This window comes from Polistes canadensis, unplaced genomic scaffold, assembly GCF_001313835.1.
Source record: "Polistes canadensis isolate GaletaPanama2010 unplaced genomic scaffold, ASM131383v1 scaffold_24, whole genome shotgun sequence".
In the NCBI taxonomy this organism is placed as follows: domain Eukaryota; kingdom Metazoa; phylum Arthropoda; class Insecta; order Hymenoptera; family Vespidae; genus Polistes; species Polistes canadensis.
Window position 1 is genome coordinate 536,987 of NW_014569571.1, and position 22,923 is coordinate 559,909.

The window sequence follows — 22,923 nt, forward strand, 5'->3', positions numbered from 1 at the left end:
AAAAGGGAAAGGATGTTTTTGTATTCCAAAACAATCTTTTTCCTTTTTTTTTTCTTTGATGAAACTGGTATGCACGCGTTAGTCGTTCCACTCGCATCAGGATTTACAACGGGAATATCCTTTAGACGATATAATAAGAGTTATCTCCTATCCTCGGAGGCACGGAGTCTCGAAGCAGTCATTAGAATTTTACAACCTCGATCGATGATAACGGGAGCCCTTTCCGTAGACGTTTCATTCACAAAGAACGTTGATCGATCACGCGGGAGGAGATAATACTTTGTATATGTACGCGCGCACGTGTCTACCTATCGTTTAAAAAGTATTCCCAGAGAGTGAGAGAGAGAAAGAAGGAGAGAGATCTTCGGTGAAAATTTAACGACGATAAGAGAAAAGTAAATGAAATACATGATAAATGATTGCGTGTTTTGTGAGAAAAAAGAAAAAAAATATTTGGGATTAGAGAATGTTGAATGATCTCTCTTGTAGATCAGGATCTTGATAAATATAAGGTAAAATAAAAGGAATAATATTGGATTCGTATGATACTTGCAGAGAGAAGAGTAAATAGATCGAAGAATATACGCAGGGTACGGTATATGGGTAGATACGGTACTGCTCGGTAGTGCAGGTGGGCCGAACATCTACGGAAAGGGACGAAGTCGTACTCGGGGGAAAACCGAGCGGCGGCACTCGGCCGAGGACTGTTTTGCCAGAGTATCTCAGTAATGCTTTGCATGGCCAGCTAGCCGCAACTCGGCAGTCGTGTAGCTGAGACTCGCGTCGTATATTTATCGTTTAACTCGGTGTGGACATCGTGTTGTGTGATATGTATTATTATTATTATTATTACTACTACTACTATATTACGAGATGAGGACGAATAGAGTTGGTGACGAATAAAAGGAGAAATTAAAAGACCGTATATAAAATAATATTGATAGCTGAAACGGGTGAGTTAAAATACACACTGTGTTTCAACGATAAAGAGAGATATATTTTTCGGGCGTGGATCCAATCATTTTCTTCTTCTCGAACGGAGATTCGAACGACTAGAACACAACGACGACAAATAGAACTGAAGAACTCAAGTATAGTGTCTCAACACGTTGATGAGGCAAATAGAAAGTAATTGTTGAAGATATCAAATATAGTCGAGTGTTTAAAGAAAGACAGTGGGACACATTTGTGGTGTTGTTACGTGTGATAAAAGTAAGGATTGATAACTTTATAAAAAGAAGAAGAAGAAGAAGAAGCCGGATCAGTGGACGGACGGCAGCGACTACGCTCGCTGCGGCCCTGGTGGAATCTCGATTCCACCCCAAACGTGTTTCCTCACTTGAGAACCGAGCTACCATCGAGACTAACTGTGTATGGTGCACGAGCGAATCAAGATGCTGTCGTCGGTGCCAGCGAAATAATAATGTGGTGCGACGTTGGTCAGGTGAGTGTCGTGCAAGATCCTGTTCGTTGGTTGGATGATTGAATGATTGCTTGCTTGGTTTCCTCGGATTCTTACACTTTGTTCTCATCATTGTCATTGTCAATCGTAACCACCAACCATGGTCTACGTTCCTACGATATTCTTCTTTCTTTCTTCATGATTTATCGAGTCGTTAGGCAAACGGGAAAAAACAGCAGCGAAAGAGAGAGAGAGAAAGAAAGAAAGAGAAAGAAAGAAAGAGAGAGAGGGAGAGAGAGAGAGAGAGAGGAATTGCGACCGTCGCTGGTCGATCGGCCGACGGCGAGACGAAACGAACTTCCTTCGTATATTCTCGCCATCTTTCCACATAATATATTTCTCAATTTACTTTTCCCCATCGTTTTTCAAATTCTAATATCTTCGCATTAGAAATCTACCGTCGCGTTTTATTCAAAAATACATTAAAATAAATTCAATCGAGAATGAGAAAAAATACCTCGACGACGCCAATATTCGATCACGAAATTTCGATTACAACGATTCTCGTGTTACTCGGAAGAAAAAACCATTCTCTTATCTACCTCCTTTATATAAAACGTATAGAACAAAATATATTTATTTTTAAATCTAATTTCCTAAAACGTAAAAAGAAAGAAAGAAAGAAAGGAAGGAAGGAATGTAGAATCCTCCTGTAGAAAGGCAGAGTAGAAAAGTAATGCAAAGGAATAAATAAGGATTCAGGTAGATTAAAATTGGGTAAGAACTGAGAGCGCGTAAACAGATCGAGTAGTAGTACGTGTGTCAGATTTGACGCGTGGTAACCTCGTGTTCGGTAGTTTGAATTCGAAGCGATCCCGCGTTTCCTTGGCCTGGGGCTGTGGGGTGGTGGCGCGGAGGGTAGGAGAGTTGGATCAGAGAGGTGTAGTACGAAGAGGAAGAGTTGGGTGGAGGTGGACGAATAGCAGGAGAGGAGGGGGCGGGGAGGGGGGAGAGACAGTAGAGAACGGCGACAGCGACGATGACGGCGGCACCGATGATAACGTATAAAAAGAGAGGGGGGTAGCAAAAAGAGAGAAAAAGAGAGAAAGAATCGTGTGTAAGATATATATATGTGTGTGCGTGTGTAAGTTGCGCTCGCGCGTTCGACACGATAGATGTATTTGCGAGGGGTGGTGGGGGGGAATGCGCTGTGAGGTGACTATGGCAGCGACGCTGGGTCGTGGGTCGCCGTTTGCCCGCTAGGTGGGGGTAAAGTAGCGGCGCGTGAGAGAGAAAGAGAGAGAGATAGCTGGAGGCTGGCTCCTCTTCCTCTTCTTCTTCTTTTTATTCTTCTTCTTCTTCTTCTTCTACTTCTTCTTCTTCTTCTTCTTCTTCTTCGTTTTCTTCTTCTTCTTCTTTACTTGGCCACCGGCGCCGTAGAGAAAACGCTCACTCGACTCTCTTCGAGCTCTGCTGGTTCTGCTGGTGTGGTGTTGGTTGATGGTAGAGAGGAGGTGATATGGTACCAGTGGAGGTGGCCAAAGGAGGTGGGCACGTTTATGACCAACCACCGAGGGGGCATCGTAGTCATGGTTACTACGACGACAACAACCCGAATCCTCTCTTTCTCTCTTATTTTCTTTATTTATTTATTTCTTTCTTTCTTTCTTTCTTTCTTTTTATCTTGATCTTTATCTTTCTCTATTTTTTCTTATCTCGCAAGGATGTTTTTTTAGAAAATTGTATACACAATTTTTTTTTATATATCCTACCCGTTTTTGCTCTTTCATCTCTCTCTCTCACACACATACACTTTGGATCGAATGACTAGTTTTTGCATATATTTCATATTGTTTTCGTATTTCTTCTCTTTTTCTGATAATAATATATTCAATAATATATTTTGAAAGGATGGGTATAAGGTTAGACCAATGTCCAAGATTGAGATATACTAAAGATGTTAAATTTTTTCCGTCGCGTCCAGTTATTGGAAATACAACGTTCGGAAAAAATTCGGTGCTAAACTTACTTCGTTTCATTTATTTTCGACGATCCACCGATGTCGTTCCTTTTTTTTCGTCATCATTCTACTTCTTCAGATTCGATTTTCACTCTTACGTATAATAAAAATAATTCTTTGATCTGATAGAGAGAAAGAAAGAGAGAGAGAGAGAGAAACAAAGAAAAAAGATAATGTTATTTACCAGTAACTATTTCTATCGGTTCTCATCGATTCATTCGATTATCAAAATTATGTTCCTTTGAAGAAAACTTATGTTCCTTTTGCGAAAGTATCAAGTAGTAGGGAAAGAGGGACAGGACGAAATTGATGAAAGTTTCGAAGGATTTATCTGGGTATAGTCATTCGACCATTGCACAAGAAAGAGAGAGAGAGAGAGAGAGAAGTTCTAACAAACTAATACTGCATCCGCTGTTGATCGGAATTGTTCAACGATGGTTCACGAATTACTCGTAGAAATTCGACATGAAGTAAGTTGTTCATTTCTAATAGTACTGGTATTAAGACTAGCAGTACTAGTAATTTGACAATTTCCTCAACGAGATTCATTGTATTCTTATTATCTTGATTTTGGATATTTTTAAATTAATCATTTTGAATAAAAGAAATATGAATTTAGATTATATTGATTAGAAAATAAAATATTTTCCTATCGTAATTCGTCAAAGCGTTTCATCTTTCGACTTTCCGACGGCAGGTGTATCAGAAATGTTAATAGTTTAATATAATTTACTGTACATTTAATTGTACGTATTTTAGGATAATAATAATACTGACAATAAACTATTTGTAAATCAGAAATTTGTCCAAATTTATTTGATGATTTATATATATTTTATAATATAAATCATTCTATTTTTAATTTTTTTCTTCTTAGAAACTTCATTACGTGATTTATTATATAATAGAGAAGTTTAATTGTGATATAAAATAAATCTTAAAACAAATGTTCGCGCAATTTTTTTGTGGCTAACAAAATTGACGCGCATAAAACTTAGCAGAAAAACACTGAACATAATATTTTCTCTTCAATAATTTTCCTACAAAATTTGGCAAAGCTTAACTTCATAGACCCTTATCGAAAAATATATCCTGAAAAAAAATATTTTCGAAAAATACATAGGACCAAAAAAGCGAGAAGTACCCTCATGGGGGGAAAGAGAGAGAAAAATCTCGAAAATGTAACCTATTATAAACGAAAAGTTCTATATATTTACATAAGTTCTCGGGTGACGCAAGTACTTCATCGTTTTGTAGTACGCTCATTGATACACATATGACGCATATGCACACGCATACAACATAAAATCCACTATTATACGCACTGTGCATTTTCGAAAGATAATCGTAAAAAACTATACGTTTAAAAGCAAGCTTTGAACGTGTCGATAAACGTAATTGCAATGGAAAAAACTAAATGTTTAAAGGTTAACGTTTCAAATATTGTATTTCTTCAAGCGCATGAACAAATAAACACGAGAAAGATTAAACAAAGGATAAGAAGGTTGTTGAACGAACGTGAATAGAAAAATAATTGGGAGAGCAAGCAAGCAGTTTATTTGAAACGTGTAAATAATCGGTTTGTTATAGTTCATTTGAAAAGCCTGCTTGAAACGGGTAGGGAGATGTGTTGTCCGTAGAGTTATCGGACGGTATGCGCTGATCTGTCAATAGGCTTCTCCCATTCATAAATTCGGTGCGGGTAGTGCGGCCGCATAGTTTCACCGCGAAAAGCACGTGGCGCCTCGGCCTGTTGGAAAGGCCGCTTCTATCTATCTCTCTCTCTCTTTCTGTTAAACTCCTTCCCCTGTGTCTGTGTTCTCTTGCACGAACCCCTTCGTCCACCTCTTCGTTCACCCCTTCTCCATCGTTGGTCCGTCCCGCAAGTTGCATTTCATTGTAACCATTGATAATGACTAACATCTATCTTTCTCTTTCTATTTCTATCTATAATTAGTGTATAATCATACGATTTATACTCCATTAATATTTAATACCGTGTCCCTTTTTCCTCTTCTTGCATGCATGAGCCCATTCGTCCAGCACATCTTCTCTCAGGTTCATCCAAACTATGCTTTTAACTGCTGCAACTACTGAAAATGATTAACTTTTATCTTTCTATCTTTATCTAACTGATTACTGTGTCTCTTTTCCTCCTCTTGCATGAACCCTTTCTTCGTCTACCCGATGCAACTTGCGTTTTACTGCAAACAGAGAAAACGAACTATAGCATCTATCTATCAATCTTGATCTAAATTCTATCTCTATCTTTCTCTTTGTGTATTAGTGTGTACAAGTAGCGTATAATTGGCACATAAGATTTATCAGTGGAACCAACAATAGCGAGGTAATTCTCCGTTGATGCGTAAAACCTAAGAACGGAATCAAAGCACTTCGTGAGTCGCGATAACGGTACGTGTACATATGTGTTGTAAGTACCTGTAGAAGACATACGCGTAGTCTTTTGGTTGTCGTCGTGTCGTGAAAACAGAAAGAAGAAAAGGCAAGACCACGAGATATCCCGTGGTAACCGTTAGGAATAGCGTAGGTAGCACGCGACACGTGCCTACGCACGCTTTCGGAGTAGAAGAAAGGTGGAGGATATCGATAACACTTAGGCTTCCACACTCTACACTCCCGATGGATTTTTCTAAGAAACTAGAAGGGATAAAGAGAGAGAGAGAGAGAAAGAAAGAAAGAGAAATGGCAGACACTTTGCGGTAGGTTAAGGTTAACGCACACACAATGAAAAGGTTGATCATCGATATACCCACATAAACCGCATAACCTTCCTCACCCTAACCATAATATATTTTTCTTCCTGCTTTTAGAGACCCTGCTGTTGTCCTCTTTTAAGCTTGTATTTGGATAGAGACTAATTTGCGAGTCTTTTTGTATTTTGTAAGTTGATCGTTGTCTATTACCTTGATCTTTTTATTTCTTCTTCATTTTCCTTTTCTCCCCTGCTTATACCGCATAACAAAAGACGAATAATAACACCTGTACCATAACGTTAAGATGAACTACTACTTATAGGACCACTCTTTTACTAGAGTTTTTGTCATCTAACACGTTCTTCGTAAGAATAACTGCAGTAGCAGGTGCTGTATCGATCCCCTAAGTGTTCTTTCTTTGCTTTTTTTAACCACGAACCCCCCGCTGGTACATTTCTTATTCTTATTATTATTCTTTGACACATTCAAAGATATAGCAATGTCAATGTGGATTCCTTTCCCTATTTTTTTATTTTTTTTATTTTTCTTGCTCTTCTATGTTGTGTTTGATCTGTCTAACTTTCTCTCTCTCTCTCTCTCTCTCCCTCTCCCTCTCTTAACCCTTTTCGAATTAACACGTCTCTCTTCTGTCTACCTGCGAAATCGTACCCTCATTTTTCGCTCTTTAAAATCCCCCATTGTTTTCTTCCATGGGTAGGTACGTGCCAGCCATAAACGAGTAACGACCAAGTAATCTCCATTGACGAGAGTCAAGCACTCCTGCGTGTGTTGTTTCATTGCCACGAGTTAAAATCAAATACACGGACACATATAGACTCCAAACTCGTACATTTCGATTGGATCAACTATCGAGATTATTAAACCGTCAAATTTTTCATATTTCATCAAGCTTCAAATTCTTTTTCATTAACATAAAATGAATTTTTCATCGTGTTAAAGAAAAACTACACTCGTTTATTCATATTTCAAATCAGAGATTTATCCCCCATTACCGTACAATTAATTTTCTGATCAAATTAGACATGAACTATACTCGTGCATTTCGATTAAATCAACTATCGTATTATGCGATCACATCTCTTTCATATCTATCAGATTTAATAATTCTTATACTTATTATCATGCATATAATTCAATTTTTTGATAATGTTTGATCTAAGCAACAATTTATTTTCAACCATGCAACAAAGTGTCAATCTCTCCTAAAGATATTACACATTTATATTCATTCATTCATTCATTCCTAATCATAATTTATTATCCCGAATTACTTATTGGTGTAGAAAAAAAGAAATATAACCTGAACCATAGATTATTTCTAATCTTCGTGACAAAAGTAACTAACGAAAGCTTTTAGAGATATATCCAACAGGTCTCTAATTATTCCGCGTAACAAACAAACACTTTTCCAACATGACATATACATATAAACAAACACACATGTTTGTAAAGGGCTGGCATGCGACGACGTGCGAAACACACGTGGAGGAAGTAACGCGACTGGGTGCATCGTGCTCGTCCTCCTCTATCTCCACCTCCTCCTCCTCTTCTCTCGTCTCTCTTTCTCTCTCTCTCTCTCTCTCTCTCTCTCTCTCTCTCAACACACACACACACTTTCCACCACCTTTCGCAGTAGGTCGACGGTATCGGAAAAAAGCATCGTTCTCTCTGCCCCCACGTGGGGACCGCGAAGCACCGTCTACTTGGACGTACTCGCAAATATACTAACTGTATATATATACGTGTGTGCGGTGTTTGTATATATATATATACATGAGAGAGAAAGAGAGACACGTCCCCTGAAGAAACGCTCGGACGGATCTTCGAAGATCACGTGCTGCGCATAACTTACATTCCCACCACTCCTTTCGGTAGCACGTGCCTCAGAGTTTCTCTCTCTGTCTCTCTTGGTCGTCGGTATGCTTCCCCATTCTCCTGCTCCTCCCCCTGTCCTTCTATCGACGGGTATACTTCTCTTAAAGAGAAAGAGAGAGAGACAGGTTCGATTCCGCGATTCGATTCGATCGAATGAAACACTGTGTATTCGATCTTAGACAGTCGGTCGCCTTCTGCGACACCACCTTGATCGTTCTTTCTTTCTATCTATATATTTTTCTCTCTCTCTGTTTCTCTCTTTCTCTTTGGAAACTTTGCTTTGGAACCACTGCATTGCAGAAGGAAGAACCGTATTCGTTCAATTCGCGTTCCTATCTATTTTCGGTTATGTCGAGACTCCCTCGAGATTCAGAATTAGTCTATTGTGTATCTGTTTAGAATCGAAAATTGAAGCTAAGGTTTAATCCAGTTTTGTTTATTTTGTCTTTCTCATTTATACATTTTAAATAAAAAAAAAGATAAAGAAGGAGAGAAGAAGAGAAGAAGAGATATGTTAAGGAAGAAATTTACAAGAGAGAGAGGATAGAGGGTAGGGGGTAGATTAGTGGAGAGAAAGAGAGAAAGAGAGAGAGAGAGAGAGAGAGAGAGAGAGAGAGAGAGAGAGAGAGAGAGAACAAAGGATGAAAAATTATAATTGTAAACAAATCTACAAACCTATTTATATATCTACAGTATTATTAAAATATCTAATAAAATATGCAATTTAATATGTGTGATAGAGGCAGAAAAAGAAAGAGGGAGAGAGAGAGAGAAAAGGAGGAGGAAAAGAATAGTTGGTTTTAAAGAATCACGCTCAGGTGGCAGCAGTTCTCAGAGTCTCTCTTTTTTTATCTTTTTCTCTTGCTCTCTTTCTTTTTCTAATGGATGAACAGGGTGGCGGCAGGGTGTGGGGTGTTCGAGGTGGAACGCGTAGGAGTCGCATTCTATTCGTGTCCATCTAACTTGTCTTCCCTCTTTCTCTCTTTCTCTCTCTCTTTCTCTCTTTCTCTTTATCTGTATCTGTATTTTTTTTGTTGTTTCTATCTCTCTTTCTCTTTGTAAGAGAACAGCGGTCGGGTGTGCGCGCGCGAGTGAGTGCGAGCGAGTCGAGTGGTATCACGTATCGAGGCCGCACACACGTAACGCGAACCTTTGGAGGGTCCAGGTGGTGGGGGGTGCTTATCGGGAGAGTCAGAGCAAGCTTACGCCCGCGTCGCCGGTGTTACGCAATTCACTTGGTCGCCGTCGTCGACGCCGACGGCGTCGGCTCCTCGGTCTCTCTTCTCTCAGGATCGACGTCGACGTCGTCGTCGCACCTTTTTCATCCACATACGCCATTGAAATCGAAATCGAAATCGACTGCTACTGCGACAGGGTTAGCAGCTACTTACGATTACTATTGTAATATTTTTCCAAAGATTCCACTCTAATATCCATATATATGTCATTCATTGTTTTCTCATATCTTATTATTATCACGTTTATTATGTAACAATTACTATTACTTAATTATACTTACAATTAAATACTTTCCAAATCAAAGATTTTTAAGTTGATAAAAAATCAAAACTCTAAGAGTGCGTCTAAGCACGTGAACCACGTTACGTCGACTAGTTTTCTTTCTCTCTCTATCTATTTATCTATCTATTTATCTTTCTATCTATCTATCTATCTTTCTCTTTTTAATTCCTCTTTTTTTTTCGTTTTTATTTCCTTGCGAAGCGTCGCGACGTTACGTAAGCTCTCTTCGTCCTCTTTTTCTATATCTTTCTCTCTCTCTCTCTCTATATATACATATATATATATAACACACATACTAGTATCCCACTCGTAACCTCTGGAGAAAGACAGCAGCAGCAGCAGCATCGTGTCAGCAATATCATTTCTCTCTCTCTCTCTCTTTCTCTCTCTCTCTCTCCCTATTTTTTCTCTCTTTATTTCTTTATTTTTCATACCTGGAAAAAACCCGAAAATAATATCCTTACAAATACTACGTCCACGATTTTTTTTCCTTCCCTAACGCGAATATATAGAACAGAAAGAAGGAAAAGAATAAAATTAGGAAAAGGAAAGAACGAGATGACGTGGGAAGAAGACGGCGGCATCGATCAACGTTATTCTCAGTGATCGAGGAAAGAAAGAAAAGAAATAGAGGGAACAAAAAATAGGAGAGGGAGAGAGAAAGTAAGAGAGAGAGAGAGATAGGTAGAAAAATAAAATTTAAAAAAAAACAAGAAAAAAGAGAGGAGCAGAAGAGAAAAGGAAAAAAGAAGGGGAAAAAGGGGCAAAAGGAAGGGTAAAAAAAGGGGAAAAAAAGAAGGAGCGTCGCGGCGTAGGAGTCAGTGTCCTTTAAGTAAGTTAGACGCCTGCGCGCGACGCTCTAAGGGGTGGCTGCGTGGGTGGTGCTTGCCGAGGGTTAATAGGACATTGGCGCCACGGTGGCGGCTTCGAGAAGTACGGCCACGTGCGTCCGCTATCGAACGGTCGCCACCCCTCTCTCTTCCTTCTCTTCTCCCTTGTATTCCCCCTTGCCCCCACACCGCTCCTTCTACCACGAACTCTCTCGCGAACCACCACGCCCCTAACCCCTTCTCCACCCCCTCTATTTCTGCGCTATATTATATATATATATATATACATTGTATATAAATTGTATATACATTTAATATATAAACGTATATATGTATAATAAAAGGTGTACTTATATGTGAATCATACATACATACATACAATATATATATACATATGTATGTATATATATATTTATATATTTATGTATGTCCTAGCTAGGCTAGGTTATATCGTGCTAGCCTCACACAAAATATATAAATATATACGTGTATGTGTATAGTTCTCTCTTTCTTTTTCGTTCATAACGCACGCGTTATATATATATATATGTACCTGTATATATACTTTACGGTGTATACCTAATTTGGAACGTATGTATTATTTCAGAATGAGAAAAGAGAGATAAATCGTGCCACGCACTCTCTCGACGCCTTTTATTTGATTTCTTTTCTTTTTTTTCTTTCTCTACTTCACTTCTCTGTACTCTCTTTCCTTTTGTTTTTCCTTTCTTTTTGGATTTTTTTTTTTTTCTTTTCAACATCGAGTACTTCGATGAGGTTCACGTATGCGCGCATGTACGTTGTGTGTGTGTGTATACGTTTTCATTGAAATGGGTCATCTCGGCGCAAGGACGCCTTGATCTTACCTCTTCTTCTTCTCTTTCCTACCAACAGAACAGATCGTGCGCGTGTGAAGATAGCTTCTGTCTTTCACACACACTCACTCTTTTCTTTCTCTCTCTTTCTCTCTTTCTCTTCTACTTGATGGCGAACGTGCTCGCGCGCTCTCCTCGGAGGAATTTTCAAGGTGGACTCTTCGAAAGCAGCAGTATGCGTGCGAGAGACCCGCATCACATCCTCTCAAACCAGTTTCACACGGACGCCAACGAAACCTTCGTTTCTTCGGCATCATCATGCGATTAGTATCCTTTTACCCCCTTCTTCCTCTTTACATTTCTTCTGTTTTTGCTTTCCTTTTATTTTCTTTTTGCTTTATTTTCTTTCTCGTTTCATTTCTCTATCTCTTTATCTCCCTTTCTTTTTTCCTATATCTCTCTTTCTCTCTTTCTCTCCCTCTCTACCTCCTTTTTCTCTCCACTTGTTTTTTCCTATCCTTATCGACCAACTCCTTCGTTTGCATTATTCTTGAACATTCAACTAAGGTAACAACACGAAGGTGAATTTGTCGAGAACGTTTTGTCACGCACAACCTGCTCTTATTAGTTTTCTTTTCTTGATTTTGTTCCAATCGAGAAAGGGTTAGAAAAAAAATGATAAAGATGAAATCGAACTCGATCGATCGATTGATGGTCTTCTCCTCCTCCTTCTCCTTAGTCGTTGCGTAAAAAGAAAAAGGACACACGTAGGAAACTATTGCCTGCCTACCTCGTATCATTTGGCTTTCTTTCTTTTTTTCTTTCTTTTTCTTATTATCCTTCGACTTGATTCTATATATGTATCTATCTTTCCGTCCCGTTCATCTATCTCCGTCGGTAATTTCAAGAAGACGCGTTTTTCAAAGCCCCCTATAACCGAACGTCTCCCAACGGTGGCTTGGCTCCAACGGAAAATCTATATCTCGAGGGATGAGGTGGGGAGAGTGTTGTAATACCTAGTGTAGTAGTAGTAGTAGTGGTAGTAGTAGCGGTAGGTAGTAGTGTGTGGTATACGGCGCTGGTGGTAACGCCGGCAATTATACCGCTCGATTCAAACATCCCTTTTTCCCCTATTTTTCCTATGTTTTTTACCCAACCCTGATGCATGATGTTTCGTTAAAGTGTCTGAGATATAGAAATTTTCTCTTCTCGTATATTTTCAAATATAAATAGGGTAAGAGGAATACTATCTAAGTGGAAGAAAATTTCTTGAAAATAGATAGCCTAGAGTAATCGAGGGAGGGAAAAAAATCGCGTTTGCGATTACGCGGCTAATGCAGCTCTTCTATTATGTCCCTCCGTCGATTTTACACTCCACTTTCTTACGACGATTTTACTCGAATTGTCTACCTACCAGCCTTCTGGCTGGCTGGTTGGCTGGCTGGCTGGCCGGTTGTCTCGTATTCTCCTTTCGAGAGCGTCCGTTATTCGTCCTCGTGGAAAGGCTGGCTCCTCGCGGTATCGTCGATAGACGGCGGTAGTGCGTGAACGGCCCTGTACGCAGAAGCGTGATACTTGCCCCGAAAGTGGGGGTACTGCAAAGCGCCGATAAGGGAGTGGGGGTAGCGTGAGAAGGATGTAGAACGTGTCGGACAAAGAGCGGCACATTACTTGTGCATAGGGCGTTGCCATGGCAACACTGCTCCTCTCTTTCTCTTCTCCTCTATCGCTACCACCACCACCACCACCACTATCACCGCCACCACCATTGCTTCTACCTCCTTCTCTTCCTATCCCATACTCTTTACAGTGAAAGAGGGGGTAGATCGAGCGAGGTGCGCGGAAAAAGGGGAATGCTGGTAGAGAAAGATCGAGCGATATCCCAACGTTGGAACACGAGAGAGTAAAATGGAACGACGTAGGGTAAAGAGAAGAGAGGAGAAGAGAAGAGTGGTAGAGGTGGAGGAGGTTGAGGAGGTGGAGAGAGTCGATTACCAAACGCGAGGCCTTCGGTGCAATCAACCCGTTGCCCCCTTGCGAGGGTAAAACTACCCTCCGGTCGGATAAGGATGGCAGCGGGAGGAGGGGTAGTGGAGAAGGCGGATGGTCGTCCTTGTGTGGGTGTACGTAGCGCGTGTGAGAGGTCGTCGAGCGAAAGAAAGAGCGTGGGGCTGTGGAGTAGGGGGTTGGGAATAGTTGGAAGGGAAGTATATAGCAGCAGCAGCAGCAGCGCTGCTAGAGGAGGAGAGTAAAAAAGGGGGAGTAAAAAAGGAGCGCTAGGAGAATTACGAGAAAGATTACATGCGAAGCGACGTCGACGTCGAGGACGAGACGAGGACGTACAACGAACGCTCGGTCGGTAAGGCAGCAGGGTTATCTTTGCTTAGAGACACGCAACCCGCCTCGTGCCTCTTTTTTAACTCGATTATTTGCGAAACGCTAAGATGACCTTCTGCTTATACCTCTTAGAGGGTATCTATCAAATATACTAATTAAGAAAGAAAGAAAGATCGAGATACGTGTAAGCTAACACACGTCTTAAGTATATTTTCGAATACGTTTCTCTCTCTCTTTCTTTTTCTTTCTCTTTTACACGATTGAAATCCTCCCCGAAGCAATGAAGGAGGAGAAATGCTTTCATAGAATTGAGATCGATAACATAGCAGCGTGTGTTCGATCGAAGCTCGGAAAACGGGACGCTTATCAGCGTGGACGTCGACGACGAACGACAATGACGACGACGACAACAACGAAAACGATGACGATGACTAGGGACACCTTGCCGTTTGTCCTTGCTAGTCCTATAAAATGTATCTATATGTAGATTTAGTATACATGCACCACCTATATATTATACTGTAGCATGTAAAAAGGATCATCGGTGTGGTGGACAACGACGGCAACAACTACGACGACGACGACCAAACATTAAGGCAAACGGTTGGCGTGCGAGGGTGTCGAGAGGTTTTCATTTCGTTTCGTTTCTCGTTCCTCTTGCGCTGGTAACGCGTAGTTGCTCTATTCTCCAGGAACCAGTTTTCCTCCACGCTCATGCGCGCGCGAGCGCAAACGACACAGAGATAAGAAGGAGAGAGAGAAAGAAAAAGAGAAAGAGAAAGAGAAAGAGAAAGAGAAAAAGAAAAAGAGAGAGAGAGAAAGAAAGAAAGAAAGAAAGAGAAAAAGAGAAAGAGAAAGAAAGAAAGAAAGAAAGAAAGAAAGAAAGAAAGAAAGAAAGAAAGAAAGCCTGGCTCGACGAAGAACTCTCTCACGTATATACGTTCAACACTTCGACGAAGGCCGACGCGCTCCTGCGTCGAATGCGCGCGCGACTACACACGCACACATACGCGTGAGCTCATACATTACGACGACGACGACGAACGAACTCACTATACACGTCAGCTAAACTAGAAAGTTGCCCCGACCGACAGCGAAGAAACGACCGGTGGTACGCCGTTCGGCTAAAGCCTTTCGAATTTAACTGAGAATGTTTTCTACTTTATGACGTGCCAAACAATTTCCGTCGGGGAACTTTGGGAGAATTAAAAAAAAAATCTCGTTTGAATTCTATAAACGGAAATATAAAAAAAAATCATATCCGCGAAGTTTTTCATCATATTTTTTATTATCTACAATTTTCTCTTATAATAAATACAATTAATATAAAAATGCATGCAATGTGTGTTTAATACGATATCAGATAAATTTATTTCCATAGTTGGAATATTTTTTGTATAGAACAGATTTGAAAATGGCGCGCACAATTCGCATAGCTTTCACCGATGAGAAGTCGTTGTGTTGTTGTTGTTGTTGTTGTTAACGCTAGCCTTAGGAGTTAGTATGTATAAATCACATAGACGGCGTAGTGTATTATCCCGCGTAACGTTTTCACGGCGACAACCCCATTCCTGCGAGTAGAAAGTCTCGCCGGTAGAGGTATTTTACTCGGCGCAAAAGCGACATCGCGGCATGGCTCGAGAGCGTGGGTATCAGCACGGAACCGAGTCCTACGACGTGTTGATGCTGCGTTGCCACGTTTCGAGGTTTCTCCTTCCTTCTCTCTCTTTCCCTCCCTCTCTCTCTCTCTCTCTCGCTCTCTCTCGCTCGCTCTCTCGCGCTTATGTACTCAGCCGTATCGTTGGTCGTTCCGGCGAACGAGCCACGCAAGCGATTCGACGTTGCCGCTTTGTGCCAACTGGCGGGAAACCGAAGTTTCGAAACGAATTTTCTCCCACTTTGCTAACGCAAACGAGAGAGCCGGACTCGCCAATGTACTTTTCTCCTCGACTCGCGATCTTTTTCTTTCTCTCTCTCTCTCTCTCTCTCTCTCTTTTTCTTTCTGTCTCTCTCTCTCTCTCTCTCTCTCTCTCTCTCTCTCTCTCTCTCTCTCTTACTCTTGCCATCTTTTTCTTTCATTATTTCTTATACGATTTCGAATTTAAAATTCTTTCCTATCTAATATTATTGGAATATATCGTAGGTGTAGGAAGAACTGACGTAACATCTCCATTTTCCTTTCGTGGAAAGTTACGCGACGACGGTGGCGCCTCTGACGTACGACTAGACGACTTTCAAAATAGAAAGGCCCGCCACTTTGAAAATAGGTTTCGAAATATACGTGGCCAGACGCTTGATCCCTTTCGAATGTGCGTGCGGCCTCTAAAATAGGGAGGAAGAGAGAAGCTTGACGAAATGGAAGGAAAGAGGAGGAAGAAGAGGAAGGAGAAGAAGCAGCAAAGAAGAAGAACGAACGAACGAGTGGAAGAGGTAAGGAATATAAGAGAAGAGAAAGATAGAAGGAGTGTGATGGGGCGGCGGGGTAAGGAGGGGAGGGGAAATGATGGCGCGACTCGAGGCAGCCTACAGGGAGGAAGGAGGGTAGACGGTTTTAGACTACGGACTCGCCGCGTCGGCGTCGAGTTAAAAATAACAGTAACAGCGGCAGCAGCAACGGAACGGAGAAAGAGCCAGCCAGTCCTCGGCGTGTCTCTACGTTGACGACGAAAAACCAATCTCGAATATGAATTTCAATCGATTAAAAAAAAATCATTTGGATTTTCAAAATGTGATCCCAACATTATTTTGCAATCCTGAAGAAATTTGTCTTAATTTTATAGGAGAGATATTTCTTTCCTAAGAGAAATTATAGTAATGCTTTTTTCTTTTTTTTTTATGAAATTCTCTTAGGAGTTTTTTTTCTTCTTTTTTTTAAAAAATAAAATAGAAATATAATTCTCTTAAAGAGAGAGAGAGAGGAGAGAAAGAAGGAAAAAGAGAGGAGAGAGAGAAGGAAAAAGAGAGAGAGAGAGAAAGAGCATATTCTTCTTCAGGTTCATTTGCGTCCCAAACGAATTTGACTTTCACGAGCTGTTCTCGTCGTAACCTTGGCTCTTCTTGCTCACGCTCACGCGCTTTAGCCTGTTCGCCCGCTCCGCCGAATTTTATTTTTGTACCACATGGCGCACTTTGCCTTACTCTTGTTCTCCAATTCACCCTAATGTTCTATTCGAGATACCAATAAATGGGATGTTATTTGAAAACAACTCGCTAACAATAATTCCATCTCTTTCTATCCTTTTTGTACGGATTTACTAAAAACTTTCACACAGAAAGTATTAATAAGAATTTTATAATTTGTAATTAACTTAACTTAAGTGTGTCTCTCGCTTAAAATCTCAAAATCTTTATCGAAGCAATCGCCATATTGAAAAATTCGATCCATTTGAAAAGATGGATCGCGTATCTCTTGGTGTCGCATAATCGAGCATGGAATATTTTGTAGTTCATGTAATTGGATATAGTCAGAGTTATTTATCGCGGACGAAGCCAAGAGGGAAAAGAGGGGAATGGTTAGGCTAACATAAGAGTCGCGTGGATTATATCAGAGAATCGTGGTTTCTTCGCGCCTTGCTTTGTTTCCACGCCTTCTATGGTCTCGAGCCTAAACACGATTACGAATATAAATCGTATAGTAGAATTAGTTTTAATGAAATTATAACAATTTATTCGTTCGTTTGTTTGCATTTCCAAGTTCGCGTGAAAAATTGTGCAAAACATCGATCGTTTTATTTGACTTCCGTCATAACCCTTTCTTTGAACACCCCTTTTTTTCCCCTAACCATTTCTTCTTTCTCATACGATCAGGTGGCTGTACCTGTCGACGCCACCTTTGTCGTAACTCGTTTCCAACATCCTCGCGGTTAACCCTTCGCCGATGGCAGGAATCCGATTTACTGCGAACATAAACGTTGTCTTATCGACGTACTAGCTAGCGCACGCGACGTCGTTCGTCGATATTCTTAGCTCGTACAAGACAACTCAAGTGTCTACAGGTATACAACACGGTTTGCGTATTCTCGCATATGGCGGCGGTATTTTCAAAATGATATCATAAAATATCGCACGAAACTTTATATTCGAACGCTACTATTTCTAAACAAACAAACAAACAAACAAAATCAAAGACAAAAGAATGTTTCCAAAATTATATTAAACTACGACAGGTAACACACAATTTTGTTTCTCAAAATGTTCATAAGTATAATATTCGCATCTAATATCATCGATCTTGTCGTCGTCGTCGACCTCCTTACAAATATTCTTCTTATTTTCTATTTTGAACGTTCGCGTTAATAACTTCTTCTATTATTTCGAACGAATTATTGTTCGAAATATTTTCGATCCAACACATTTCGCATATGTTATATCGAGAAAAAAAGGCATCAATAATTTTTCCTTTCCAAAAGAAAAAAAATATCATCATTTGATATTATAAATTAACGTCAGAAAGATTTTTTTGTTCATTAAAATGTCGGGAATATTCCGAGTCTATACTGGGTAGGGAAAGCCCGTTTAAAATAAAATTTATTGCATCGATTATTTCGATCTAATGCGAAGCCTAAGAGTATCAACGATTTCAAACTATTCCTATACACATTTATACATAGAGAAACACATACATATAACAAATACATGTAACTGTGTATATATTACTAGGAAAAAGAATAGAAATAGCTGGATAACTCAGGACACGGGAACGCTTATTACCGCGAAGTCAGCATAGCTTGAGGCGATCGAGCAAGGACAGTACCGCTACGGAGAGTAGCAACGTTTCCCATTCCTCTTAGTCCTTCCTTTCCTCCTTTTATAACTTCTTTCTTCCTCCTTCCATTTTACGCTCTCCCTCTTTTTTCTCTTATCACATATAAATGTTACCGTCAAAGCCGGAAATCCGCTATTGCTCGTAATTCCTAGGCATTGTCAACAATGTAAAAGCGCCTTTCGACAAAGTCGAAACTTACTATTAAGTTACTATTTAAGCAACGTTGAAAATAATACATTATCGGGCACAGGCACGCACAGCATACGCACCCCCACCCACCCACAAACAACCCACACCCCGTTCCGACACACCCACACAACAGCTGTAAGAATTCTTCTGTTTTCGATTTTGTCGAAAGGCGCTTTGCATTGTTGACAATGCCTAGGAATTACTAGTAATGGCTAATTTCCGGCTTTGACGATAACATATATATATATATCCCATTTGAACTCGCGCGAATAACATTTTAATGCAGCGCGAATCGTAGCGCCCCTAACGTCAAGTTGACAAAGTCTCCTCCTATCCTTACTTCCGAACGGAATACAAAAAAAAAAAAAAAAAGAAGAAATCAAAAACAAGGAAGAACGAAAAGAAAAAAAGAGATAATAACATCAAGTTGGAAAAGTCCTTCCTCCTATGCACGGGTTGAAAAGAGAGGAAAAAAAAAGAAACAAGAAGAATGTAGAGAAAAATAGAAGAACCGTCAAGTTGGAAAAGTCTTATGCACGGTTGAGAAGATAAAGAAGAAGCAAAAACAAGAAGAATGTAGAGTGAAAGAGAGAAGAACGTCAAGTTGGAAGGAAAAGTTCTATGCACGGTTGAGAAGAGAAAGAAGAACTAAGAAGAAGAAGAAGGAAAGAAATAGAAGAAGTAGGATCCCGCGAGGACCAAGAGGACGACAGTCGAGCGTTCGACACGGGCAGGAGAGGTCGTTGAATCCCATTAAGCGGTACTCTTCGATCGTTTCGCTCCGACCACCTGTATACGAGTCGTTCGTTTCGATCGTTGCCTTCTCTTTCCTATGGCTCTCCTCCTCCTCCTCCACCATCTATTTTACCTTTTCTCTCTTCCTCTTAAACATATACATTCGTACGCATATATATATATATATATATATACATATAGAGGAGGAGGCTATCACCTTCGGCAACAACGAACCACCAGGATGAGAACAATTATGGAGAACGCTCGAGAGCAAAGAGAGAGAACTCTTTGCTGCTACGTTCTTGCGAATATATCCTACATGTTCATGCTGATACATACATACACGCGTATAAACATGAATACGCGTACTAGTAAGTGTGTATCATTTCCAATGTATGTAGGGATGTATTATATACATATGAGCAATATATGTATGAGAATAAGAGAGAAAGAGAGAGAGAGAGAGAGAGAGAGAGAGAGAGAGAGAAACAGAGAGAATATTGCATTCTCGTTTTCTCGTGTATCCAAGGCGGCCACACCTTTCACCAACACCCAAGCCAGCAAGCAGCCTGTTGGCTAGGCCAACCAACAAGCAAGCAAGCAAGCTCTAGGCCGTGCAATGGTAAAACGACTATGGATGCTCGTTAGTAGTTGCTCGCTTGCTTGCTTGCTTATTCGCTTGCTTACTTGCTCGTTGTTTTCTTTTTTCTTCTTCTTCTTCTTCTTCTTCTTCTTCCTGTTCATTTATTTTACCACTGAAAAACCTGCTGCTCCCACCCTCTCCTCTCTCTATTTTGTATTTTATTTTATTTTATTTCTTTCAATTTACAACTAATCGATTCGATTTGTCAAATAGCCAGGGAATGCAGAATCCAAGATCCATTTGTCCAGTTACCTTACATGTCTCAGAAGGTTAGAGAGAGATTCGGAACTTGAGTTAGATCGAAAAAATGAAACGTACGAACAAGCTAGCAAGCAAGCCAGACCCAAGCTAAACTCAGACCAACCCAGACCAGACAGGCAGAGAAACGACTGCAACCGTCGAAGGGGGATTTCTCTGCTGTCGCTTCGACAATCCGGACAAAAGAAGCAGGGACCAACAGCCGACCCTTCGTATAAAAGGTTCCAACCCTCGTCTCTCGCTCTGTCTTTCTTCCTTTTTCTATCTATCTCTCTCTCTTTTTCTCTCTTTTTCTTTCTCTGTCTTTTTTCTGACCGAGGGTTTATACGGGTTGCTCTACTACGAGGCCAACAATACGACCCAGAGTTTTACCGACACGTACATACAAGAAACGTACTCCGATGTTGCTTCTGCTGTTGCTGTTGCTGTTGCTGCTGCTGCTGTTGTTGACTGACCGACCCTCTCTATCAGTTTAGGTTTGAATATGCGAATGGATTCGCCAATTGTCAGCAATTCCTTTTTTAAAGACTTCCTGTGAAAATCCTTAGGTGTAAAAGAAATAGGCAGGCAATAAGTTGTTGTTTTACCTATCGCAAAAAGAGAAAGTTTACATTTCACACGTACCTGATTTAGATTTATTCTTAACATTTATAGTTACGCGTATAAGTGTATATCAAAATTTGATTTGTTCACAACTATCCTATCGATTTATTATTTATGATATTATTAATGTTAACCGTGGGTAGTAGAAGCAGCATATATGCAAGAAAAAGTAGGGAGGAAATAAAACATGTCCGTTTTGCTTGCCAGTCAGCCAGCAGTCAGCCAGTCACTCGTCTAGATCGTAATCGCGATCTCCTACTACCATCGGGACTACGACTTTCTCCTCGAGCGGCTCTTTAATGTGCCTTATTAGTTACCACCAAGAAGGTAGTTTGCAATTTCTATTTTGTATTTTCCCCCCCTTGAAGATTTTCCAAGTTATAAATGAAAAAAAAAAAGAAAAAAGAAAAACGAAAACGAAAAGAGGTCTCGGGAGAGTTTAAATGGACTTTTATATTTAAATGTTGTCGTCGTCCTCGTCAATTGTTCTTCTCATAGGCGTAGCTTTTTGTCAAATTTCCTTGGCCTTTTAAAACTTGTCATTATTGTTGTCCGTCACGTTTGCAACAAAAACGTTAGACCCGAACGTGAGAACCTCTGCTATTGCTATTGTTGCTGCTGTTGTTCTGTTACTGCGTTAGCATGCCTGCCTGCTAGCCTGCATGCCTGCCTAATGCTTAGCTGCATGTATTTGAACGTTCCTATATATTCAGGAACGTTATAGCAAACGTGCTCAGGTTTGAAGGAAACGTTCTGTAAAGTTCCCCTTGGGTTGGTCCTCCGTCCGACCCTCGTCAAGGCTCGTCGCTTTTCGTTCGAGGCTTTTCATGCCAAAGTACGGACTAGGGATCGGTATTTCTTATTTTTCTACCTGGATTTCAGGTATACTACCTACCATATTTAAAGGACCCATAAAAGTAGTTTCCAAGTTAAGGGACCGAATAAAAGAATAAAGCCGTCCCAAAGATTTTCACCAAACTTTTTCCTGTGAATCTTCTTTTGGGGAAAAGGAATTCGGTTCCCTTTTTTTTTTTTTTTATTATTCTCCAATATATTCCATTATCAAAGATTATTTTTAAATTTTACGTCGATACTTTTTATTGTATTTGTTTTCTTTTTTTCTTCGCAGAAAAATCTTTTCCAACTTTTATCGGATTCATATCTGTCAAATTTATCTTTTACTTCCTCACCCCCCCCCCCAACCCTCCCAATTCCAATATTGAATTTTCTTTTTCTCTTGTTTTGCTATAGTTACTTTTTTGTGCTCATGTAATCGATTGCTCGGAAAAATCGACTAATTCGTTTTACTCAATAAAAAAGAACACGTTACTTTCGTGCAATATAATAATACGATACCGGAATAATTTCCTTTCCGATGTAAGATAGATGACGACGACTCTAAGCGCGCGTAAGGCGTGGAAAAAGAAAAAGAAAAAAGATAAACTTATCAACATCTGATAAAGATCGGATGAATGCGTGCTGCATTGTGGAAATAAATGACCCGTTCGATCGGCGCCCGATAATGCAACAATAAAATCTTTAAATCGATGAAAAGAGAAAACGAATAATATAAAGACCCCCTTCTTATTGAATTTTAACAAAAGTTTGTATTTTTGTTTATTTTTTTGTCGTTTTTTTTTTCTTTTTTCTTTCGACAAGTGTGTTAATCAAAATTTAATTAGGCGTAACCACATAACCACGTTGAAGACTATTTTAGCATTATACCTTCGTCTCCAATTACACTTGCGTGAAGGATCGTTTACAATTCTTTAAAAATCCAATTTACAAGGGAAAAAAAAATATAAGGGACGAGGCAGGTGGCGGCGGCGGCGGCGCGGGGGGGAAGCGGGGTAGTGCTAAAAAGAAGAAATCATCCGATATTTTCGGGGTTTGACCTTTTTCTTCTGGTGTCATTTGTTAAACACCTGTGACCAACGCCATAAACACCGAGCAGCTAGCTAGCTAGCCGATCATTATCATCATCATCATCCTTTCACGACATTTCTCGTTTAGGTTTGCTCATAAATTTGCGCCCACTTGCTGCACCAAATATTTTACGTTAGGAAGCAAGGAATAAAGGAAGGAAGAAAGAAAGAAAGAAAGAAAGAATGGGGTTTAAAAGGAAGAAAACTACTTTAGTGGTTCTTTCTTTCATCCCTCCGAGCGTAACCATGAATTCCAACAATAATATAAAA

At 40.1% G+C, this 22,923-nt stretch overlaps 1 protein-coding gene across 2 annotated transcripts in view; it reads left to right on the forward strand.

The window, feature by feature from the left end:
- The first annotated feature begins 677 nt into the window (after positions 1–677).
- Positions 678–22,923, forward strand: part of LOC106783671 (probable serine/threonine-protein kinase yakA) — a 33,764-nt gene continuing 11,518 nt past the window's right edge. Inside the window, exons 1-2 of one of the 2 annotated variants that reach the window (XM_014742430.1) lie at positions 678–1,444; positions 15,679–15,965. In XM_014742430.1, the coding sequence (XP_014597916.1) occupies positions 15,891–15,965 (75 nt within the window). In that variant the 5' untranslated portion in view covers positions 678–1,444; positions 15,679–15,890. The remainder of the gene's footprint in view (positions 1,445–15,678; positions 15,966–22,923) is intronic. The other variant, XM_014742431.1, reaches the window with a different exon arrangement.